General features: G+C 40.3%; 1 protein-coding gene across 12 annotated transcripts in view; it reads left to right on the top strand.

The window, feature by feature from the left end:
• Positions 1–22,087, top strand: part of PTPRM (protein tyrosine phosphatase receptor type M) — a 625,500-nt gene that overhangs the window by 325,496 nt on the left and 277,917 nt on the right. For all 12 annotated transcript variants that reach the window (XM_089517070.1, XM_089517069.1, XM_089517061.1 and 9 more), the window contains exons 8-9: positions 13,392–13,700; positions 15,385–15,494. In XM_089517070.1, coding sequence (XP_089373196.1) covers positions 13,392–13,700; positions 15,385–15,494 — 419 coding nt within the window. The remainder of the gene's footprint in view (positions 1–13,391; positions 13,701–15,384; positions 15,495–22,087) is intronic.

The following is a 22,087-nucleotide window of genomic DNA, read 5'->3' as shown; positions in this document are numbered from 1 at the left end:
CAAGAACATCAAATAGTAAGTGACAATTATGCAATGCCTGGGAACGCTTCTCTGAACAGGATGGTTTTCAACTCCGTTTTGAAGCTGGTAAAAGAAGTGATGGCCCTTGCTTGTGGGGGAAGAAGGTTCCAGGAGTGAGGAGCAGCGAGTGAAAAGGGGCGAATCCGGGATGGGGCAGAGGAAATCCTGGGCTGAGACAGGAACCCTTGACTACCAGAACGGAGGGCCCTGGTGGGAAGGTGAGGAGAAAGAAGGTCTGATAAGTAGGGAGGGGCCAGTCCATGGAGGGCTTTAAACGTGGACAGCAGGAGCTTATACTGAATGCGGAAAGGGAGGGGGAGCCAGTGAAGGGATGCCAACACAGGAGAGATGTGGTCAGAGCGGTGGGTGGAAGTGATAATGCGTGCGGCTGAATGCTGAACAGAGATTAAAGGACGGAGGTGAGAAAGAGGAAGCCCAGCCAGGAGGACATTACAGTAATCAAGTCGTGAGATCACTAGGGCATGGACCAGGATCTTGGCAGTAGAGGCGGAGAGATAAGGTCGGATTTTGGCAATATTGTACAAAAAGAATCTACAAGCCTTGGCTGTGGTCTGGATCTGAGGGATACATGATAGAGAAGAGTCAAAGATAAAACCAAGACTGCGGGCTTGCTGGACTGGTTGAAGATAAATGTTGTCCACAGAGACAGAAAAGGAGTGTTGAAGGATGGGCTTAGGAGGAAAGACAAGAAGGTCCGTCTTGGACATGTTGAGCTTCAAACGCCGATGGCACATCCACTGCGAGACAGCTGTGAGGCAAGACGAAACTTGCTGTTCAAGCCTTGGAGAAAGGTCAGGGGCGGAAAGATACAGCTGGGTGTCATCGGCATACAGATGGTAGGAAAAGCCAAAAGAGCTGATGAGTTTTCCTAAGGACAGTGTGTAGAGAGAAAACAGAAGGGGACCCAGAACAGAGCCCTGGGGAACTCCTACAGATAAGGGAACAGGAGATGAAGTCTGACCACCTGCAACTACTGCAAAAGATCTGCCAGACAAGTAAGAGCTAAACCAGTCGAGAACAGAGTCTGAGAACCCAAGATCAGAGAGGATATCAACTAGAAGACAGTGATCAACGGTGTCAAAGGCTGCAGACAGATCAAGAAGGATGAGAACAGAGTAAAGGCCATTAGCCTTGGCCTGTAAAAGGTCATTCGAGATCTTGGTGAGAGCTGTCTCTGTAGAATGCCTTGGGCGGAAGCCAGACTGAAAGGGATCGAGGATGGAGTTGGCTTCAAGAAACTCAAGACAGCGAGAATAAACAACCTGTTCCAAAACTTTAGAAAGAAAGGGAAGAAGAGAAATCGGACGATAGCTAGACAAGGAGGAGGGGTCAAGAGAAGGTTTTTTCAGAATTGGGGAAATGAGAGCATGTTTGAAGTCCGACGGGAAGGAGCCTGTAGAGAGAGAGAGACTGAAGATATGGAGAAGCGAGGGCAGAAAGGAGGGAGCTATAGAGATTAGAAGACGAGTAGGAATTGGATCAAGAGAGCAAGTTGCAGGTTTGGCAGAGTTCAGAAGTGTAGAGAGTTCATCCAAAGAAGCAGGAGGAAACACAGAAAATTTGTTAGGCGAAGGCGATAGAAGATTAAGAGCAGAAAAATGGAGCTGAGACAGACTTCTAGAATTAATAACCATTTTATTTATAAGGGGAAAAACACATATAGTTCACTAGCATACACACACACATACAAGGCTCAGGAAAAGCATAGGTTAGCATGGAATAGGATTTTAGGCATCACTGGGGTGATACGTACCAGAATGTAGACTCCCTCCAGGAATCCAAATGGAATATGATGAGGATGGCATGAGGCTCAGCCATGGAATGACTGGCCAAAACAACTGTTAGCTGCCGGAGCATGCCAGGAAAACAACTGCTAGAAGAAAGGCACACCGACGCCTGGCTTATGTCCTTAGAGGCACTTTATTTGTTGCCAAAGACGCACGCGAGAACAATCACCAACACTATCCACCAACTATAAACCCACAAAATATACAAACGGACATCTGAATTTATATACACATTTGCCATGTGGCAATCTAGCTCAACCCCTTCCTGTACAATTTCCTGTGCATCTTGGAATACTTTCCCCCTTGCAAAGATGACACAGTATATTTACATCTTGCTACATGCTTCTGGCACACACTGTGACCTTGGACATCACCTGCTGGTTTGAGTCCCAGCTGCAGCCAATTCCAGGCTTCTGCAAAGTGAATAACCAAAGTGTTACATCTGAACATTTTCATGCGCTCTATACATTAACATGGCTTGTATAGATTATCCATTGGATAGTTCCCTGTATCACAGATTTTGAATATTATTAGGTAACTGTATGAGTAGACAGCTGAGGAACAAAAACCTTTTTTTCTGATAAACTATCAGTTTAGGTCTTCTTACTTTAAATGATGGAATAAGTTTAGAATTGTGTGCAAATATTTATAGTGTTAAAAGCAATGCCCTGGTTTTACTGGCTTGATGGGAAAGAAGGTCTTCTAGGCACTAACTTTCTTCAGGATGTTGCAGGCTATTTTTTTTTAAATGGACTGTTAACCACAGTAACTCCAAGTAAAAGTGAGGTGGAAGGACAAGTTGATTTTTCAGCAAAAAATCAATTATTATTTTTAATAAAAAGACAGAAAAGATAGCAGTAGAAACCAGCGGAACTGTCTATATTCTGTGCAAGCTGTTTCTCATGGAAGCTAAAAACTGTTCTATCCAATCAAAGGGCGGGGGGAGGGTAGAGTAAAGCTTAAGGGACAGCAGGCTAAAACACACAGAGAGATTTTCTCACCTTCCAATGTAAAGAACTGGAAAGTGGAGCAGAGAAACAGGTCTGAGAAAGAGAGGGAAGCAGGTCTAACAGAGTAATTCCGCCTCTCTGTCTCTGTATTTAAAAGTCTTCCTAACTTGTGGACTGGTCTCCTAAAAGTGAAGGGAACAAAGTGAGTGAGGCAAAACATGACCTCAAAGTTGTCTTTAAAAGACCCCCAAGTCATGTGCTTGCAAAAGGACAGAAGTAAATATGCCCTTCTGGTCCTGATAATGACTCTTAAGTGGTCCAGCCAAGATTGAACAATGGGGTTGCGTACATAAGACAAAGCCAATCATTATAGATATTTACCCTCTTTCAAATCCAGATAGGTTTTCCAGCCTTTCTGAAGACTGCCGGATACCTTACAATGGTGTGAATCACCTTGAGCTACTTTGGCAGGGTCTCTATTCCCTGTAAGTAAACAAGACAGTTAAGCCCTGTCCGCTTTAATCAAGAAATCATTTCCATGTCCACAGATGTGGGGGTTGGAGAATAAGGGAATGTTCACTTTGCAATATAGAATAAGGCTTGGCTTTTAAAACCAAGATGGACAAAAAGGGTCCAGGCCTCCATCAGTCCTACCTGTCCAATATGCTTTCTTAACAATTTGTGCAGACTCTGGCAGCACACAGCTTTTCTGTCTTAGGCATCAAAGTCTTATGCATCAAATATTCATATTTATTGGGCATAACTGGTAACAATACACCTGAAAGGAAGCATGGAAATGTTTTCAAATGTTTTGTCACTGAATATAAACAAAAATAGTTACCACACAGCAATCTACTGCAGAAATTAGAAAAAAATTAAAGATAATAATGAAACCATCCAGTAAACATTTTGACAACTAACACATTTTAGTGGATTTTAAATAACAGAAAACAAAATAACAGTGTGTGTGCAGTGTTAAACTAGCATTTCTATAACTGCTAATAAAAATTGCTCAGTTACAGCAAGCAGTGACTCACATAATGAAGTCAGAATGAGTTGTTACCAAATGCCTTGTGAAACAGTTTTGAGGAGTTGTTCTCAAAAGATTTGTGAACTCACATTTACACTGGTGCCTCGGGATACGAAATGATCGGGTTACGAAATTTCCGGGATACGAAAAAGTTGGATTGGCAAAAACTGTTTCGGGTTACGAAATATTTTTCGGGTTACGAAATTCATTTCGGCGCGAAATTCAAATGCTGCAAAGTGCAGCTATAGGCTTTCCAGTGCTAACGGATTATTTTTCGGGTTACGAAATTTTCGGGTTACGAAAGGAATGGCGGAACGAATTAATTTCGTAACCTGAGGCACCAGTGTATTAATTTCTCAATCACAAGGATGAAAATGGACTTTCTACAAGATGTAAACGCTTTAGAAGCTTTCTAAAAGACATAGGCGGGATACAAACCGCCGCTTTGCGGCGCTTCCCCGCCGCCACCGTTTGCTCCGTGCGGGAGCTGCAGCAGCCAAACCGCGTGGCTCCCGCGCGGAACAAAAAAAGCTCCATTTCGGAGCTTCTTCTTGCGGCGCACTGATGACGTCGCGAAGCGCCGCTGGCGCATTCGCAACGTCATAGGCGCCACGACACGTCTGGACGCTATGCGTCCAGTACGTAAAGATGGCGGCGCCCATGTGGAAGGGGCGCCGCCATCTTGTACGTATAGGATACGTACTAGGGTTAGGGGGGTGCGGAAGCACCGCCCCTTCCTAACCCTAGTACGTATCCTATACGTACTATATGGCGGTTTGTATCCCGCCATAGAATTTTATTTGTTTACTTATTGTGTGTTCAATTTATATTCTTCCTTTATCCCACAACTGAACAATTATGCAACAGGATCTAAAATAAACCCAAACATGAGTTGTTTATGTGATAGAGGAAGGTAGACACTTACCAAGCATTTTATCCTATCTGGACATTGTCCTGCACCTTGGAGCCTGTGGTAATTTCTGGCCCAGCATAGACAGTAAAGTTGGGTGGATATGGCAGCAAGTGGGAAGGGTGAGAGCAAGATGGTGGTGGAAGAGCCAAAGCAAGAAAGAGTGAGATTGCAAGAAAGAGGGGGAACGATGGCAAGACCCAGGGTGAGGAGGAGCGCAGTGGGCCAGTCCACACCAAGGAGTTAAGATTGGCTGAATGGTAGAACAGTGAGCTCCCGTTGAATCTTTCTTTGCATTACAAATAGGACATTCTGTAAAGAGAGAAGATGTTCAGAAACTAGTTGCTACACCAAAGCCAGGCAGAAAGAGAATGCCAGAAAATCAGAGAAGAGAGAGTGTGTGTTTGTTGGTAGGTAGAGGTAGCAATCTGGGCAACAGGGGAATGAAGACAGAATGTGGACACTGTTTTTCAGCATTAGAAGAGAAACAGGATGCCTCTTCTCTCGAATGTATCTAAGCTGAGTTATGACTTTTCTCAGCACCTTGAGACTGAGTCAGAGCCTGTCACACTGGCTGTCCTCTCAACATCTTCAGACTGACCCTGTGCCAACTTACAATTCCTCAGCTAGATCCTGCACACACTTATTACTACCTTCACAGGACTGATCCCATGCCTATTTACCACCTCACTGAGACAGATGGGCAGGATACAAACCGCCATATAGTACGTATAGGATACGTACTAGGGTTAGGAAGGGGCGGTGCTTCCGCACCCCCCTAACCCTAGTACGTATCCTATACGTACAAGATGGCGGCGCCCCTTCCACATGGGCGCTGCCATCTTTACGTACTGGACGCATAGCGTCCAGACGTGTCGCGTCCTTTGTGACGTAGCGAGTGCGCCCCTGGCGCCTCGCTACGTCACAAACGCGACTCTAAAAGAAGCTCCATTTTGGAGCTTCTTTTTCAGTCTGCACGGGAGCCGCGCCGTGTGGAGGCTCCGGCTCCCCCGCGGACTAACCGGCGGCGGTTTGTATCCCGCCATTGTGAACATATTTGCCATACTGTATGCTCTTAACACATTGATCTGGAGTGCATTTACCATCTTCAGGCACCTGGTCCTAAATTTCCCTGCCTCCTACTTTAGCCTGAGCCTGCTTCAGGAACTTCTTGCCTTCCCCTAGAGGAGTGAGTTATTATTCCAAACCACAACAGTAAATGACACATGTGTAGCAAAAGAGTGTCCATGGCTTATAACTGTGGGGCAGGATTTATGATGTCCTCTCCATGGAGGTGACTGCTTTGATTACCATGATATATTCACCATCCTCTGTCTTGACTGGTAAACCTGGAGGTTCATGCCATTCTTGTGAGGAAAGCTAGCATATAATTACCCAAAAGTCCTATGTTTGGTTTGTTGATTTTAATATACTTAGTCTTTTTGTTGTATATTTGCTAGTTGTTGCTCAGTGTGGTTTTTAAGAAGTCCACTACATAAAATGAATGAAAGCATTAAAAGCAAAAATGCAGTATTAAAAATAGCAGTAAAAGAAAAATACAGCACCCATCCAGTCAAATACCCCTTTCAAAGCAAGAGAGGTCAGTTGCAAAAGGACTATAACAATTACTTTCACCCACTCTATTTCTTTGCTTTTATTTTGGTTCACTTAGCATTTATATCTTCAAAAGCAATCTCTTCTGAAGCAACTAGTACAAATGTAATAACAATAATAATAACTTAATAAAATTTATTATTATTATTATTATTATTATTATTACATTTGTACTAGTTGCTTCAAAAGAGATTGCTTTGTATAGCTAAGGACCCCTCCTCCCTACATAGAAATTAGTAAAACCAATTGCCCTATGAGGATTAGGTCAGGAAGGAGGAGGAGAAGGAGGGACTCCTCATCTGTCATTGTTATTATTATCTCTTTAAAGATTTCATTGTTTAAGTGCAATATCCTTACTGCCATTATCATGCTTTTCCTAATCTATTTCGTTATTGAATTAGGGGAACATCCTGTTTTTATTTTATATATGCGTGTGTGTGTGTGTGTGTGTGTGTGTGTGTGAATTTATTAACTTTATAAGTGTTTAGCGTTTTTAAAATACATTGGGCCCTCCACATTCAATGGGGTTAGGGACACAGGACCCTTGTGAAAGTGGAAAAACCGCAAATTACCCCCCCCCACACACACACACACACACTATTTTTTAAAGAACACCTCTCTAGGTCCTCTAGTGCAACTCTGTGGTCCACATCTTTTGGACGTTGTGCTGCAGGACCTACAAATGCCTAGAGAAATGTTCTCTCAAGGAATCTGTACATCCAACATCCTTCTGGTGAAAGCTGGCCATAGAATCACTCAGGAGGTCCTAGCGATTACTAGAGAAAACATATTAATCAAATCCACAAATAATCAGATCCACAAAAGTCAAATACATAAATATGGAAGCCCGACTATAATAGCAAAAACAAGAGATTGCTGAGCACAACTGTGTATGAAATAATACATCATAATCATACTTTCAGTAATTACACTGACCAAATGTTTTCAGTCACACTTATGTGTATCTTAGGTTCTATTTCATGATATAAGTGGGCATATGATACAATATAGAAGTATGGCTCAGGGTGTTTCTTAAAGCCCACAGTCAAGCAGAAGATCACCTGCTAGCCACAAGAACCACAATGTTCCTCCTGTTGCTGCTGTTGTGTGTCCTCTTGTCCTCTCCAAAACGAGAAGCAGTGATGGGATATCCTGTTTGCCTTGCCCTCTGTCTCAGTTGAGGATTGGGTACAGCACTACAGGACAGGCAGTAAAAGGAATATGTAGCAGGAGCAGCACCATGGAAGAGTTGGTACAAATCAAAAAAGGCCCTGGAGAATATTTTGCTGAAGCCCAACCAAAATCTTCAGCCAGTTATGCATATGATTTTTTTAACCTGCCCACACACGCACATACCCATCATTTTCTTTTTTATTCTTCTGTTTCAGTAAGCAGCTGTAGTGAATGATGAAGAAGGGCAAGCAGGGAGGAGGGGGTTGAAATCCCTTGCAGCATGATCTTTGCCTCCAGGTTTTTGATTATCAATGACAGAATTCTAAAATTACACCTAAATGTCTCTCACAGATTTTGAAATTGGGTTTTTGAAAAAAAAAAAACAAAGTAGTTGTAATAGGAGGTAAAGTATGAAGTTCCAGAGAAATGAGCTGTGAATTGAACCTGCAATGGAAATTGATCCTATCAGTCAGGTTCTTTTTCTCTGTTCTCTAAAAAACATTGCTGAATGTCGAAAAAACTGGGTCCACTGATTAAATAGGATGCTAAAGTGCCAGGAGCTACAACTGGACTTACTGGTCCCTAAGGTTGTGAGCTGTAGCTGTCAGATTTTACTGCTTGATACCTAGATGGAACTGGCATAAAGAGGGCAGTATGAAAAATATTACAGGTACCATCAGGGGAATTACAAAGAACTATGATACTAAGCTTCAAACATGACAGACTTTGTTCCTGTTTGGAAAGTAATCCTGCCTTTTAGCATAAGAAAGTGGACCTAGTATGCTGCAGATTAGTGAATATTTTACTTAAGCAGTTGTAAAGTGGGAAGGGTCTATTCTAGCTATATGATCTCCCTCTCTTCCAACAGTATTGCACCAAGTGAGGAGATAACAAAAGTACTGCTTCTGAAAATGTAATTAATTACCCTATTACCAAAGTCTATGAGATTTATATTTAGCATACAAAAAAGTTGTGACATGTAAACTGTTTTTGGCTGGACTTCTTCTTCAACTCTAATGAATGTGGTTTGCATTGTGATTAGTACTGCTCAATTACACTTTTCTTGTTACTAAGCTGATTCAGTAAGGGTTGGTTTCTCCCCTCCCCTCCCCCCCCCCTCCCACTAAGCCTTTTCTTTAAGGCAGCCCATCCTGTGCAGAGAACAAGCAGTATCTTCAGTAATCAATCTAGAAATTTGTCTTGGTATGAACCAAGAAATTCTGCTGGGTACGGCTCTTTTTCACCAAAATGTTTGGAAATTAACACCCGGTTTGGGCAGAGTCTAAGCGACATGTGCGGAATTTTTGGTTGCCTCCCTACCCAGACTTTTCTGTTGGCGTGCTTGTGCAACCCAAAGTGCACACCACTGAAGCTTTGTGCCTGGAAGACACGCCACAGAAGTCACTGAAGTTCAGTGCAGGCTGGAGAACTCCTTCTCCCACTCACACAAGCTGCAAACACGACAGCACTCTGAGTTCTCTCAAGGAGACTTAATTGTAGTTCCACTGTTTACTAAATCTTACTCTCACCAATGAAATGCTTCGCCAGTACTACAATACTATACACCACACCACCAATACTGGGTATTGAAACTCCTCCCTTATATACATGTCCAGTGCTGGAGCTTCTAGCTTAACCCTTTACTGGTGTGTAACACTTATTTCCTGTCCCTCATGTGGCATGACTTTGCAACTTTACCACCTGGTGACTTCATGTCCTGCTTTTATGTCACCAGCTCCCTATGACACAGCAGTCTCCAAATGCTGACTCATTATGGCTTCTGCTTGAACCAGAGCAACCTCCCACCTGTGTCGCATATTGTTACATCTGAGATATTTTCCCTATATGCTGCCATCCTGATATTTTTACAGTGAACATATAGAGTTCAACATTGACCCTTATCACACTAGACAAATCCTGCTCAGAAACAGGATTTTAAAGTAGGGGAAAAACGCAAATGTGGGGTGTTTTTCGGACGTGTTTGCACCAAACAGCAATAACTCAAAAATAAAGGGAACAGAAAGTCAACAAAAATAACACCTTTTTACTTCGGGAAGTTCCTAAAAAATAATAAGGTGTCTTTTTTTGTCAACTTTCTGTTTGTTTTATTTTCACATTATTGCTTTTGGGAAGAAACATTGTCTGAAAAACATCCCACATTTACGGTTTTTTTCCTACTTTTAAATCCCATTTAATCTAGTATTATAAGGTCCATAGTCCCTTTATTCCTTGTTCCTGGGTAAGACTTAATAATTGTAATTTGTATAATATTTCGCAGTGCCTGAAAAAGTCCCCCCCCCCCCCCAGTTAATGTAAGCTAAACTAGCATGCAATCAGAGTGCCATATTCCTCTCATTGCATGTTGTCTGGAAATCCTTTTGTCTGGATGTTGTCTGGAACATTTTCCAGTCATTGAAAGCACCAACCATGAACATTAGTACTCACTGTTGTCTGGGAGTATTGGGATTATTCCAGCCAGATGCTCTTCATGTGCTAATTATGATCAAATTATCACACCTTTTTTCCAACTTGGAATTTTGGATATCAGTGTTCTAAGGAACAATAAGAAGAAAAGCACCCAATGTCTTTGGGTCAATGCAGGGACACAGATGACATTATGGCCCGGTACATACATTCTTGAAGGTCCAGGCTGGAGGTGGCAGTTTTTCCAACAGAGGAAAGCTGCAGCCGCCAATCCGCACAGCTTCCCGCCGGTGGAAAAAATCCGCCAGTGGGCTATTTTTACGCTGCGGTGGTGGCATAACAAGTGCGCCACTGGTGCACTGGTTACGTAAGTGCTGCATGGTGCTTACGTAACAATGGCAGCGTCCATGTATACAGAGTGCCACCATTGTTATGTTACCATGACGTATTAGGGTTAGGGAGCATGTACATGGTGCTCGCTTCCTAACCCTAATGTTGGCACCAGTACGCCGCTTGTTGACAGTTTGTACCATGCCTGTGTTTCCCCCGTCCTTTCCCTTTCCCCCATATCTGCTTAAATGGGTGATGTGATTGTTTGCCTCTCTTTCAGTCTCTTACATACAGAGCGACATGCAAACAACATGAGGTATCACAAACAATTGGGCAATGCCTCTTTCTAATTTCTAGCAGCTAGTAGTAACCTAGCCAGCTAAGTAACCAAAAAAGTTGAAATTAGCTAGGATGCTTTGCTCCCTGTATTTACTGATAGTCTGATTTGTATTCGCTTGCCAGTCTCTTTCTCTGTGGTCTACATAAAAGTAATCATTCATCAGGTGGAATAAAAATATATAACACTATCATTGTTTCAGAGAGTGCATCTACACTAGAAATAATGTAGTTTGAAACCACTTTAAGTGCTGTAGCTCCATCCTATGGAATGCTAAGATTTGTAGTTCTTTTGCTTTTTCTACCAGAGTGCTGGTACCTCACAAAATTACATCCCAGTATTCTCTAGGATGGAGCCATAGCAGTTGTGTCATAGCCAACTGCAGTGTTATAATTGTTTCTATAGTGTAGATACAGCCATAGTCTCCAGAACCAACTTTTTTACTTAAGCTAGGTCAGATCTAATTCAAAACAAGCATGACAGTGGTTGTTTTCAAGAAATCCAGTTGTTAGCTCAGGGGTTAAAAGCAATGAGAAGCAAGTAAGAGGATAATGAAGATGAGAGCAATTGTGAAGTCTACAAGTCCAGACCTCTGTGGATTTCCTGGCAGCTTGAGTGTGAGGATTTCTGCAAATATTTGTCAAGATATGGATGTCACCAGAGAGAAGTGGGGTGAGGGTAAAGAGTAGAATGATAAAAAGAAACAATTTATATGCTTAAATGTCAATGTATATAGAACAATTTTTAATGCAAATATTAGCCATGGATTTGAAGGCATATAGTTTATAAGTTGGAAACATTTTCTTGCAAACTTGAGGTAAAATGAACAATGTATTTAAACAGTATTGCAAGCTTGCATATAATTATTAGAAGCCAGAAGTGATGGAATCTTGTGGCAATGTTTAGAACATTCTTGGTAAATGTGTGTTTATTAATAAACATGAGCTGGAAGATGCATATTAATCTGTTTATGTATAAGAGTTTTCTAGCTCATTAAAACTCTTCTTGGCATTTCAACTAGCAAAGCAGTAGATAAAACTAGTCATTGTCTTTTATCTTGTTGAGGACTCTCATATGAAATAAAAATCAGATTACTGCTAAATTTGTATAATAACTCCACTGATGACAGTCTTCTGAGTATTTTACTAAACACGTAAGGCAAGTGCCAGCCATACTATAATATGATGGAAGCTTCTTCTTTTTCATCTTTTTACAAAAGTTTTTCATTAAGAACTCCTATCTTTGGACAGCATAAGCAGAACGATTTTGGGTTCATGGCACCAGTTTGTGGTCACTTCAGTAGTAGTAATAAAGTCATAGTTTTTATTGTCTATAACTGTATCACCAAAGACTTGCTGTTCTGGTATGCTTGTTGGTTTGGAGCCCTCTGAAAAATATCAGAATGTTTCATCACGATATGATTTGCCTGCAGAAGTGGGGCACTCTTTCAATACCTTGTAAAAATCCACACATCCAGCACTCTGTGCTATCAGCAGTATCTAGTGGCAAGTATGTTAATGCATTCTCTAGGAAATGTAAGTGATCTTAATCTATAGAGGATTCTTCCAAGAAACAGTCAATACAAGTACAGCTGAAAATGCCAGTTAACTGTCCATCTAGTACACACAGATCATCATGAATGGGATCTGTGCATCAGAATCTATGGCAGGTCTGCATAACATACAGCCTGTGGGCTACTTGTGGCCAGCCAAAGGATTTCAGTCCTATGAATAAGACAGGCAGAGGAGGAGGGGGTGAACATTCACACACACCCCAAAGCTCCTCTGCTGCTCAGCCTTCCAAGGAGAGGGCTAGGTGGAGGACATGAAATACAGAATTAATATTGATATCTATGGCCCAAAGAATTTTAGCCTATTTTAATTTTGACCCCTGCCTTCTGCCAAGTTGTGAAAGTCTGGTCTATAGTCTTTATGTGGTTATGTAATTTCTCCTAAGGTTGGAACCCAAGCTGGATGATGTTTGTTTTTATTAGTATGAAAAGTATTTGCAAACCCAATAGTTAAAGGGGGAACTAGATTGAGAAGGAGTAGAAACCAAAGAAACTCTCATATACACATATTAGTGGAAGAACACATGACAAAAGCATTTACCTTGGTGCAGTATATGATGGTGTCTGGGCACCGGATGATCCACTTGCTGTTTGATGAAACATCACATACCCCTAGATGGTGGTGGGAAGTATTGAATGCAGGCTCACATAAGCATCACTCACTGCGTGGTTTCTGAAGCAGGCTCAACAGACCCTGAGCTGGGCTTGCACTTTTTCAATTTCACCGCAAAATATCTCTTAAGAGGATGCTCAAAAGTGTGATAACAATCAGGAAAAACCTCTTTGCCACTTCTCAGAAAGATGTGGCTCAGTGCCAAAACCACTCCCCAAAATAGTGATGAGAAAGAATAATATGCAACAGCATATATTGCCATTACAGAAATATCTCATCACAAATGAGTCCCTAGAAATGAGGACTGGGGAAGTTAGAGGTGACTGAATGTAGCTGAACACACACAGTGGGCTGAAGACAATGCAGTCCAATGTGCATGGCTAGTCCAACACTCTTTGATTGTCTGTAAAACTGGTAGAGCATGAAATGTGTATGTGCCTTCAGAGCCTCTTCTACCATAATTGACAAGTGCCCCCCCCCCCCCCACACACACACTCATTGCAATGGTTACCTAAATCTGGGCACTTACTGCTGACACTGATAGCAGACAGTAGATTTTGCACTACAAGCATTTACACTACAGTGCATGTTATCTTCTTTCATTTTTACAGATCCTGTGCGTGGTCCAAGAAAATTGGAAGTTGTAGATATCAAATCCTGGCAAATTACCATCACTTGGGAACCATTTGGCTACAATGTAACTCGTTGCCATAGGTACAACCTCACGGTCCATTATCGATACCAAGCTGGTGGACAAGAACAAGTCAGGGAAGAAGTGAGCTGGGATACGGACAACTCACACCCTCAGCACACCATTACTAACCTATCACCCTATACTAATGTCAGTATCAAACTCGTTCTAATGAATCCCGAAGGAAGGAAAGAAAGCCAAGAAATTGTTGTTCAGACAGATGAAGATGGTGAGTTTTAAAATTGATTTTTTTCCTGAATGCTTTTAGTAATTTAATGATATGAGCAGACACATCTTTAGATGTGCTTATGTTTCAATAGTTCTTTTGAAATAAATGAAGCTTTATATAGGTATGTTCTGGAGGAACAATATCTAAGGGCAGATGTATACTGGTAACTGATGTATGTAATTGAACTTGGTTTAATCTGCAGTAATACACAGACTTACATTACAGGTTTGATCCAGAAGGGGTTTTTCCCCCCATGGAAGGCATTTAAGGTGGTTTGGGGAAGTAATTTACTGTATTTTATTTTTCAGAATTCAGGCCAAAATTATGCATTTCTTACATCTTAAGTCACACTGTGACACAAAACGCACTTTCCTGTGAAAATACACACAGTAACAAGTCTTATAGTACATTTAAGAGAAATATGTTTTTTCACAAAAGTATGCATGTACTGTATTTTTTTAAAATGTGACTAGCTAAAATGTGTACAGTTGAAACACACACAAGATTTTGTTGCTAAGAAAATTGCATAAAGAAATGCATACATTAGAGGGGAAAATCCATACAAATAGACTTGATTTTCCATGTTGAAAGGTGGAGGAATATGGAACTGGGATGGCATGAGAATGCTTGCCAGTCTGCGAAGCTCAGCAAAAATAAAACTGACAGTTTGTCACATTCCTGAAATCTGCTGGAAGTGTCCATGGGGAAAAGCAGGAGGAGATATTTGCAGAATACCCCTATGGTTCCCCCACATTGCTTCATGTACAGTTCTGACTAGGCAAAAACTGTTCTCCTCTTTCATTTTGAATCACTCTAAAAAATCATTAGAAGGGAGAGTTTCTTTGCTCCTAATCAATTTTTTTCTGAAATAGAATCCCTTTTACAATATGGTTTAGCTGTGTCCTCCCCCTTTCTACCTCTCTCTTTCTGTCTGTGTCTATGATTTCAGTTAGTAGTGTGTATACAGACAGATACTACAGGCTTAAATCAGCAATGTACTAAACAGGAGTTGCCCCTCTAAAGGCAATATCCAAATTTCTACTGAAACAAACATTGGTCTACAGCAATATCAATGAACAGTCTGATGTTTTGCATAGAACTGAAGGGCTCAGTTATTACTCCAAAAAACCTGGACAGGTACCATCCTTTTCATACATTCAGTATGGTAGGAAATTATGAAAATGGGTTTGAAATAACAGGCAGTGTTAACCTTTTTACTTCTCTTTTTACCAATAATAACATAAGAAAATATCAGAACTTCTAAAATAAATTATGGCATATAGCTTTAAATAATGAAAGAAGTATTCAATTATATATCTCATGGAGATGTTCCCTTACCAAACACATAGTGCTCCTGATTTGGCACAGCAGTAGTTAAAATGTCTGCTTCATATGCTAATTTAATAGCTTGATTAGCAACCAGAGAGGTGATTTCAGGCTGACTGGTAATGTGTCATTCACATGGACTTTACCTATATTGTTAAACAAGTAACTATAAATTTGTAGATTTTTTTAAAATTTGTAGCTCATTACTATTTTAAAATCTCCTAAATAAGCCCTAGCCAAATTGGAAGGCAATTGGATTTCACAATGTCATATCTTATTATCATTTGCAATAGAATCTGAATTCAGCATTTTTGATTTACATAACAGTTCCATAAAAATTTGTGTTTTTATTCATTAGTTCCAGGTGCTGTCCCACTGGAGTCTATCCAAGGAAGTACTTTTGAAGAGAAGATTTTCCTTCAGTGGAAGGAGCCAGTACAGACGTATGGTGTGATCACACTATATGAGGTATAAAACACCATGTTGTTTATGTGCAATCTTGGTGAAAAATCATAAGATCATTAAGATTGTATTAAGCATTCTTACTGTATATCTTATGACACTTATGTGATCCATTGTTGCGTAGTGCAACATTAAAATACATCCTTGCTGTATGAACATTCTGTTAGATTTGTTGGGTCTCATATAAAGATGTCTTCGTTTACAAGTATTGTTTGTTGAACTTTGGCTTTCTTGCTCGTAACCCACCAATAGGGTTGTAAATCTTCACTTTTTTCATTCTTGCATGTGAAAATAATTTCAAAACACTGGATTTTTCAACAAAAATGCACAAAAATCAATGAATTTTTCCACGAAGTGCACTGTTTCCTGTGTGTGTGTGTGTGTGTGTGTGTGTGTGTTTTGGGTGGTCACCGCAAGGCATTTATTTTGGAAATCCCCCACCCCCCAAAAAAGTCCTGAATTACAAAAAATCTTATGGTGGCTGTCCATTTTCTCAGTAGGGTATCTCAGTGCTTCAGGATACCCTTTTTAATAAAGGACAAGGAGATTTGAAAGTATACTTTACATTCCTGCTCAGCAGCTACTGTAGAATCTTCTGTTTGAAAAGTGGGACTCTGTCATATGCCTCACCTTAACGTCCCAGGCAGCTCTGTCAGTATAGTTGACTTAGTAGGCAGATGATTCTGTCCAAATTTATGTAACCAGGAAGGGCTTGTTCTCCAGTGTTTGAGATCTGCACAGGAAGTGAGAGGACTCTTCACAAGTCACTATTCTGTGACAAATGAAATTTGTTTCTCAGTCATAAGTTGATCTTCATTCTTTGAGGCATGTTAGAAAAGTCTAGGAAGGAAATCTCCAGGAAATATAGGAAATACAGTGGGCCCTCTTTATACACGGAGGATCCATTCCAGACCCATTCCCCCCCCATGGATAGCAAAATCAGTGTATGCTCAAGTCCTGTAGACCACCATCTTGAGGGGGAGAGAGGCAGGCCAACAACAACAGGCCTTGCCTGGAAAGATGAAGAGCCCTCCTTCCGACCACCATCATGAGAGGCAGAGAAGCCTCCGAGAGAGAGCAGATGTGCTGGACTTTCCCCCTTCCCTACTGTCATTCCCTTCTCCTTTTGTGTCTTGTCTTTTTTAGATTGTAAGCCTGAGGGCAGGGATATGTCTAACTAACAAATTCTAAGCCGCTCTGATAGCCTTGGCTGAAGAGTGGGGTATAAATTATTATTATTATTATTATTATTATTATTATTATTATTATTTGTGACGTAGCCATGTGGCTGCACCACCATTGAAGACAATGGCACTTTGTCCCCTCGCCCTCCCCAATGCTGGCCTCGCCGTTCTCTTCTGTTACCTCTTCTTTTCTCCTCCTCCTCTTCCTCCCTGTCACCACTGCCGGTGCTCTTCCTACTCCACCTCCTCCTTCTCTTTCCCGCCTCCTCCTTCTTCCTCTTAGGGCCGAAACAGACAGAAATCATCCAGCATGAGGCTGCTTTAGCTGCCCTGCCTCGATGCTAGGGAATTCTGAGACATGGAGTCTTTTCTGTCAGAGAGCTCTAGTGCCACAATAAACTACAATTCCCAAGATTCCCAAACACTGAGCCAGGCTGTTAAAGCAGTTTCAAGTGGCCTCTGTGCTTCATGTGTTTCAAAAATACTGACAAAGGACTGTGTCTATTACACTGGCAGCCCATAATCGTTACCAAACTTCTTGCTTGCTTGACCCAATTGCCCTTGTGTTTTTATTTCATTCGTGCAAAGTGTAGTTGAAATGCTATGAAAAAAACATATGCCCAAAAATGTGAAAAAAAGAAAATATCTAATTTTGTATTACTAATCTCCAAGTGCTGTTTAGCAGACTAGCTTATTGTGAAAAGATAATATATTATGAAAAGGTATGTGTTCTGGAAGTTTGTTTAACTAATTACAGTCTCCTTAGTAATCAAAAAGTGAATTGTTCTTATGATATGTTTTTACATTCAAACCATCTAAGTCCACAATCTTTCAAAAATGAGTGGGAAGTAGCACAAGAACTATAATTGTGAAAGTATTGTAAAAGAAGAATTGCTTTTGAAGAAGGCTTTTGTACTTTAAACATGTTGGGCAAATTTCAGTAAATTGTTTCCTACCACCCTTCTCTATGTGCTTCCTCCTATCCTTTTGGTTCCAGTTTCCAGTTTTAAAAATCTTTATGTGCTTCCTGCTGTGTAGCTAGAATCTGTTGGATCAGTGCTGCAGTCTCCAAAGCAGTCCATATTTGTGTGCAGTTTCTTATTTTGATCCAAGGGCTACATTATGCGTGAATAATCATTTTCTCCACTTTTCATCATGGCTTCTGCTTCTTGTTGTTTACTATTCTGAATACTTAGACTCTATTCATGCAGAATTTATTTATGTTTACTATTTTTATAAAAGTTTATATGATACCTTTTCCCCAAAAAATAATTATAAATCACAAAAGCTTATAGAGCAACACATACAGTTTTTTAAAACACTTAACAATAATAACGAGTATTAAGAAAAGCAGCAGTCATGAGAAATAAGTATTAACTTACTGTACTGAAAAATACCAAAAAAGTCAGTTCTGGAGAGCATCAGTTGTAGACACATCACATTGAACTTGATTGGCCTTGAGAAACCTGGCCAAAAGTATTTTTAAACAGTCATATTTTTTACAAACAGCATGGAAACATAACGTGAATTTGACAGATCTCATTTTGTAAGGGGTTCCATAAGGGAGGCGCCATTAGAGAAAAGGCCCTGTTCTGTGTAACTTCCTGCCTGGTCTTAATGTTGATCTGGAGTAATTTATAATTTTGAACGAAGTATCTTGAGCAGGAGTACCTCAAAGAAGGTAGTCCTTAAAGTCCCAAGACAGTTACAGTTTTCAGTGTGAAAGTGAACATATAGCACTGAGCCTAGAAACTGGACACTAGTACAAGTCAAACAGAAGGGAAATAGTATACTCTGAATTCTTAGTTACAGACAGCACTTTATCTGCAATATTTTGTAGGTCAGTCCATACCATATTACAGGAGTCTCAACTAAGGCATGGACAACCAAGGCATTGCCTGACAAGTTTTATATGGAGAATCAACCTGACCTAGCAGAATTTTCCACTTGACATGGACAGTGCTTGTGAATCTTACAATATTGTAGCAGTTAAGGAGTACCTATCCCAAGCTACACATTGGTTATTTCCATTGAAGACAGACTGTATATCCAATTCCACATCAAATAATTTTCATTGAACAGTATTTAAGTGTTGTTTGGATTAATCTTAAACTCATTTTTGTCCCATCCAGACTCTCAAAGTTGGGAAACAGCAGTTCAGAGTTTCTATTAGAACCCTAAAAATAAGATCAAAATGTGAGTTAGAGTTGGATATTGTCAGCATATTGACAGTTCAGTATCTGTTTAGGTCAATGACATTGGACAGTGTAATCCTTAGTTGTTAAAATCAGAGGAGTCCAGATGTTGTTGCTATTTTGACAGAGGCCATAGAACTTGATCAGTCAATGATGTAGTTATATACCTAAGAGAACTATTGCTAGTTCCGGTGTGAAATTCTGACTGCCCTGTTTTCACTAGCCAGGCTGGAAAGATTCAGTCATAGGAAGCAGAAGCATATGGCAGTCAGATCTTGTTTCTATTTGTTTCCTTCACTTAAATTATTGTCCTGTCAATCAAAACCAAACCCTTCATTATCACTACCATAGGCACCAATTTACTGTTTATAAACCTATGATCCCCATCTCCAAATTGTGAAAGAGCCTTATGAAAATCTGACTTTTAATTTGTTGCAAAAAGAAACATGGCATCCTGCATGAGACAGATAAGGAATATCCATCCCCACAGTATGTTCACTGTCCATGACAACACTCCAGTTATTTAGGTGTGTTCTGATGTAAAATACTTCACTGTGATAAAAATAGTTTTCTGATGACATTTTCTGTGTTTTCCAAAACAGTAGCTTTGTGGGGGCAGGGGGTTATCTCCTGATGGTTCCAGTTTCTGCAGTAATGGAGTTAACCTACCATACAGCACTGGGATGGTATTCTGAAATGGACTGCTGTATTAACCCCATGTGTGTGCTCATGGTGTTGCATTGCAACAACAGTTTGCACATTACCCATGTAGTTTCTAAGACAGTGTGGCAGGTCATAGAAGTTAAGTACTAACAATGAGATGCTAGAGTAGACAGGACCTAATTAAAGCCTATGAGATAAAAGGAATGCTAAAGCAATATCAGAATAAATATATTGTGCCTGCCAATTAAACTATATGCCATAACTTAATTCACTATCGTTCAGAAACATTTTGTAGAGTCATGCCACATCCCCTTGAACTATTAGAGCACACAGTGCTTCAAGTATCAAAGTAATTTTTGTGACACCCTTACTACATTGATGTGAAATATTGTGCATTGTCTTATAAAACTTACAATCTGTTCTGAATTAAATTTTCAACTTACAGTTAGCCTTTTATAATTCCTTAGGTCAAAACTAAGTTTTTCTGTAAATTGTGAGCTTACCATGGGTCACAGCAAATTTGAAGTTAATTTAATCTGCAGTTGACCTGTGCAGAATTAGTTGTGGCTCTACTGGAAGTTCCATTTGTGTGATTCACTCTGCAGTGTTTTGGAGAGAAGCTAATGTTCTCACTGCACCATAGTATATTACAAAACTCTGGACATAGATACTCAAATTTATTCCATACTTGCACCCTATATGAGCATATGTTAGCTCAATAGTGCCTTCTTTTGCCTTAAAAACATTTCTCACTTGGTTTCATAGAGGTTGTGCATTTTTTGTTCAATATTTATTATTTTGAATATCATTTCAATTAGGTTGTTTATTTGTGCTGCTGATTTGTAAAGCACTTCTAATAAATGGCACTCTTTAACATTCAGGAACAGGATAGGTACCTAGTTTTGCATATTACGTTGAGTAACACTCATAATTTGATGTTTGGATTCAAAAATTAAGGGACTATACAATCTGGAATCCAAACATGAAGATACATCACTGCAGGAAACAATTTCTGACCCATGAAATGGTTCAAACTCCATTAATAATACAGTATTCACAGACCATGTGCTTTGTACTGTTCATTAGTGGCTCAACTTAAGATCTTTGACCAAGCAAACCTAGGCCCAAAACAGAGAGGCAGAAAAGAGTGGCTTCTGGCTTCTATGGAAATGTGGTGTTTAGATGCGGAGAGCATGGCCAGCCAAGAAAATCTGGCCAGAAAAGGAACGGGGAAAGTCTGCTCTTTGCCGTTGTTCCATTTGGGACCACAGCAGTAGTCCGGATCAGGACCAGACCTGTGCAGTCGCTTCTGCTGATTGAGGTGGGAGTGGCCTCTTGCACTATCTGCATGATTCCATAGTTGATCAGATTGGAACTGAGTCATTTGCCTGCATATACCTTCTTCACTTCTTATGTTTCCTTTTACGTTGGTTCATCCATCTTCAGAGAAAATGACCTTGTTGGTTAAATTACCTTTTCCCATCCAGAACTGGGAAACAGATTTGAGTTCTTTCCAAACCAGGATATGAAACTGTTAGGTTGTTTGAATTGTTTATGATTTTGTTTTTTGTTTTTCAAATACTGTTAGCCATATTAAAAACTATTATGTATTGGAAAATTAATATATGTGTTTATGTAAATGTTTCTCCAAATAAACCAGTCATCCAATTTAGAATAAGATTCATTTTAATAACTTGATTTTATGGACCCCTTCTAAGTGTATTTCCAACTATAGGAAGAACTTTAGGGGGAAGCAGACTGGCCAAATGGAGCAGTCTTTGGCTGCTCCGGCTGTGCTCACTCCAGGACCACAGTGACTGGATGCTAAAGTCCCAAAGCTGGCTGCTGCCACGGTCCTGAATTTGGGCCACCAGCAGGAGCAGCTTTTTGCCACTCCTTTTCGGGCTGTGTTAGCCAGTCCCAGGGCAGCTTTCCACCACTTTGGGGGCATGTGGCATTAGGGCCTTACGGCGTCTCCTTTAAGGCAGATTATTAAAAGATGATCTGGTCTTAGATTTATTTCATTAGGTAAAATGAATTCTCCTTTCTAATACAAGTTTTTAAGACAGCTAAATAAGATTCAGCACCTTGGATAGCTCCTTTAGAGTTCAAATTGAACTTTGAAGCAGATTCAACACCCCACTGACATGGGAGCCACACCTGCTAGGAAAGCTTGCCAAGATGGGAAGGAGGAGCAACGGGATCTAGTGAAAGCATAGAGCTGTTTGCTAAGCCATGATTTATCAGTTCTGTTTTTGAATATGAATTGTAACAACAACTTACATAACTGATTGTTTGGCAGAAATATCATAACTCTTATTTTCTATTGGCTAAACAGCCATGATGCCACAGAAACGCAGAATAGAATAGAGCAGTTTTGAGGTAAAGTGCACTTAGATTTCCAGTATGTTGTAGCTTTAAGGTTACATGATTTTGTGAGAAAATAAACAAGCAAAACTAGGATCTTTGGGTAGAAAGCCATTGTCTGCAGACAAAGAGACATCAAGACATACAAAATTTGCAGCCTGTTGAAACATAGGGTTTTGATCTCATTTAA

Source organism: Sceloporus occidentalis, unplaced genomic scaffold, assembly GCF_023333645.1.
Source record: "Sceloporus occidentalis isolate IW3139 unplaced genomic scaffold, rSceOcc1.0.p SCAF_3, whole genome shotgun sequence".
Lineage (NCBI taxonomy): Eukaryota > Metazoa > Chordata > Lepidosauria > Squamata > Phrynosomatidae > Sceloporus > Sceloporus occidentalis.
This window is presented reverse-complemented; position numbering and strand designations above follow the sequence as displayed.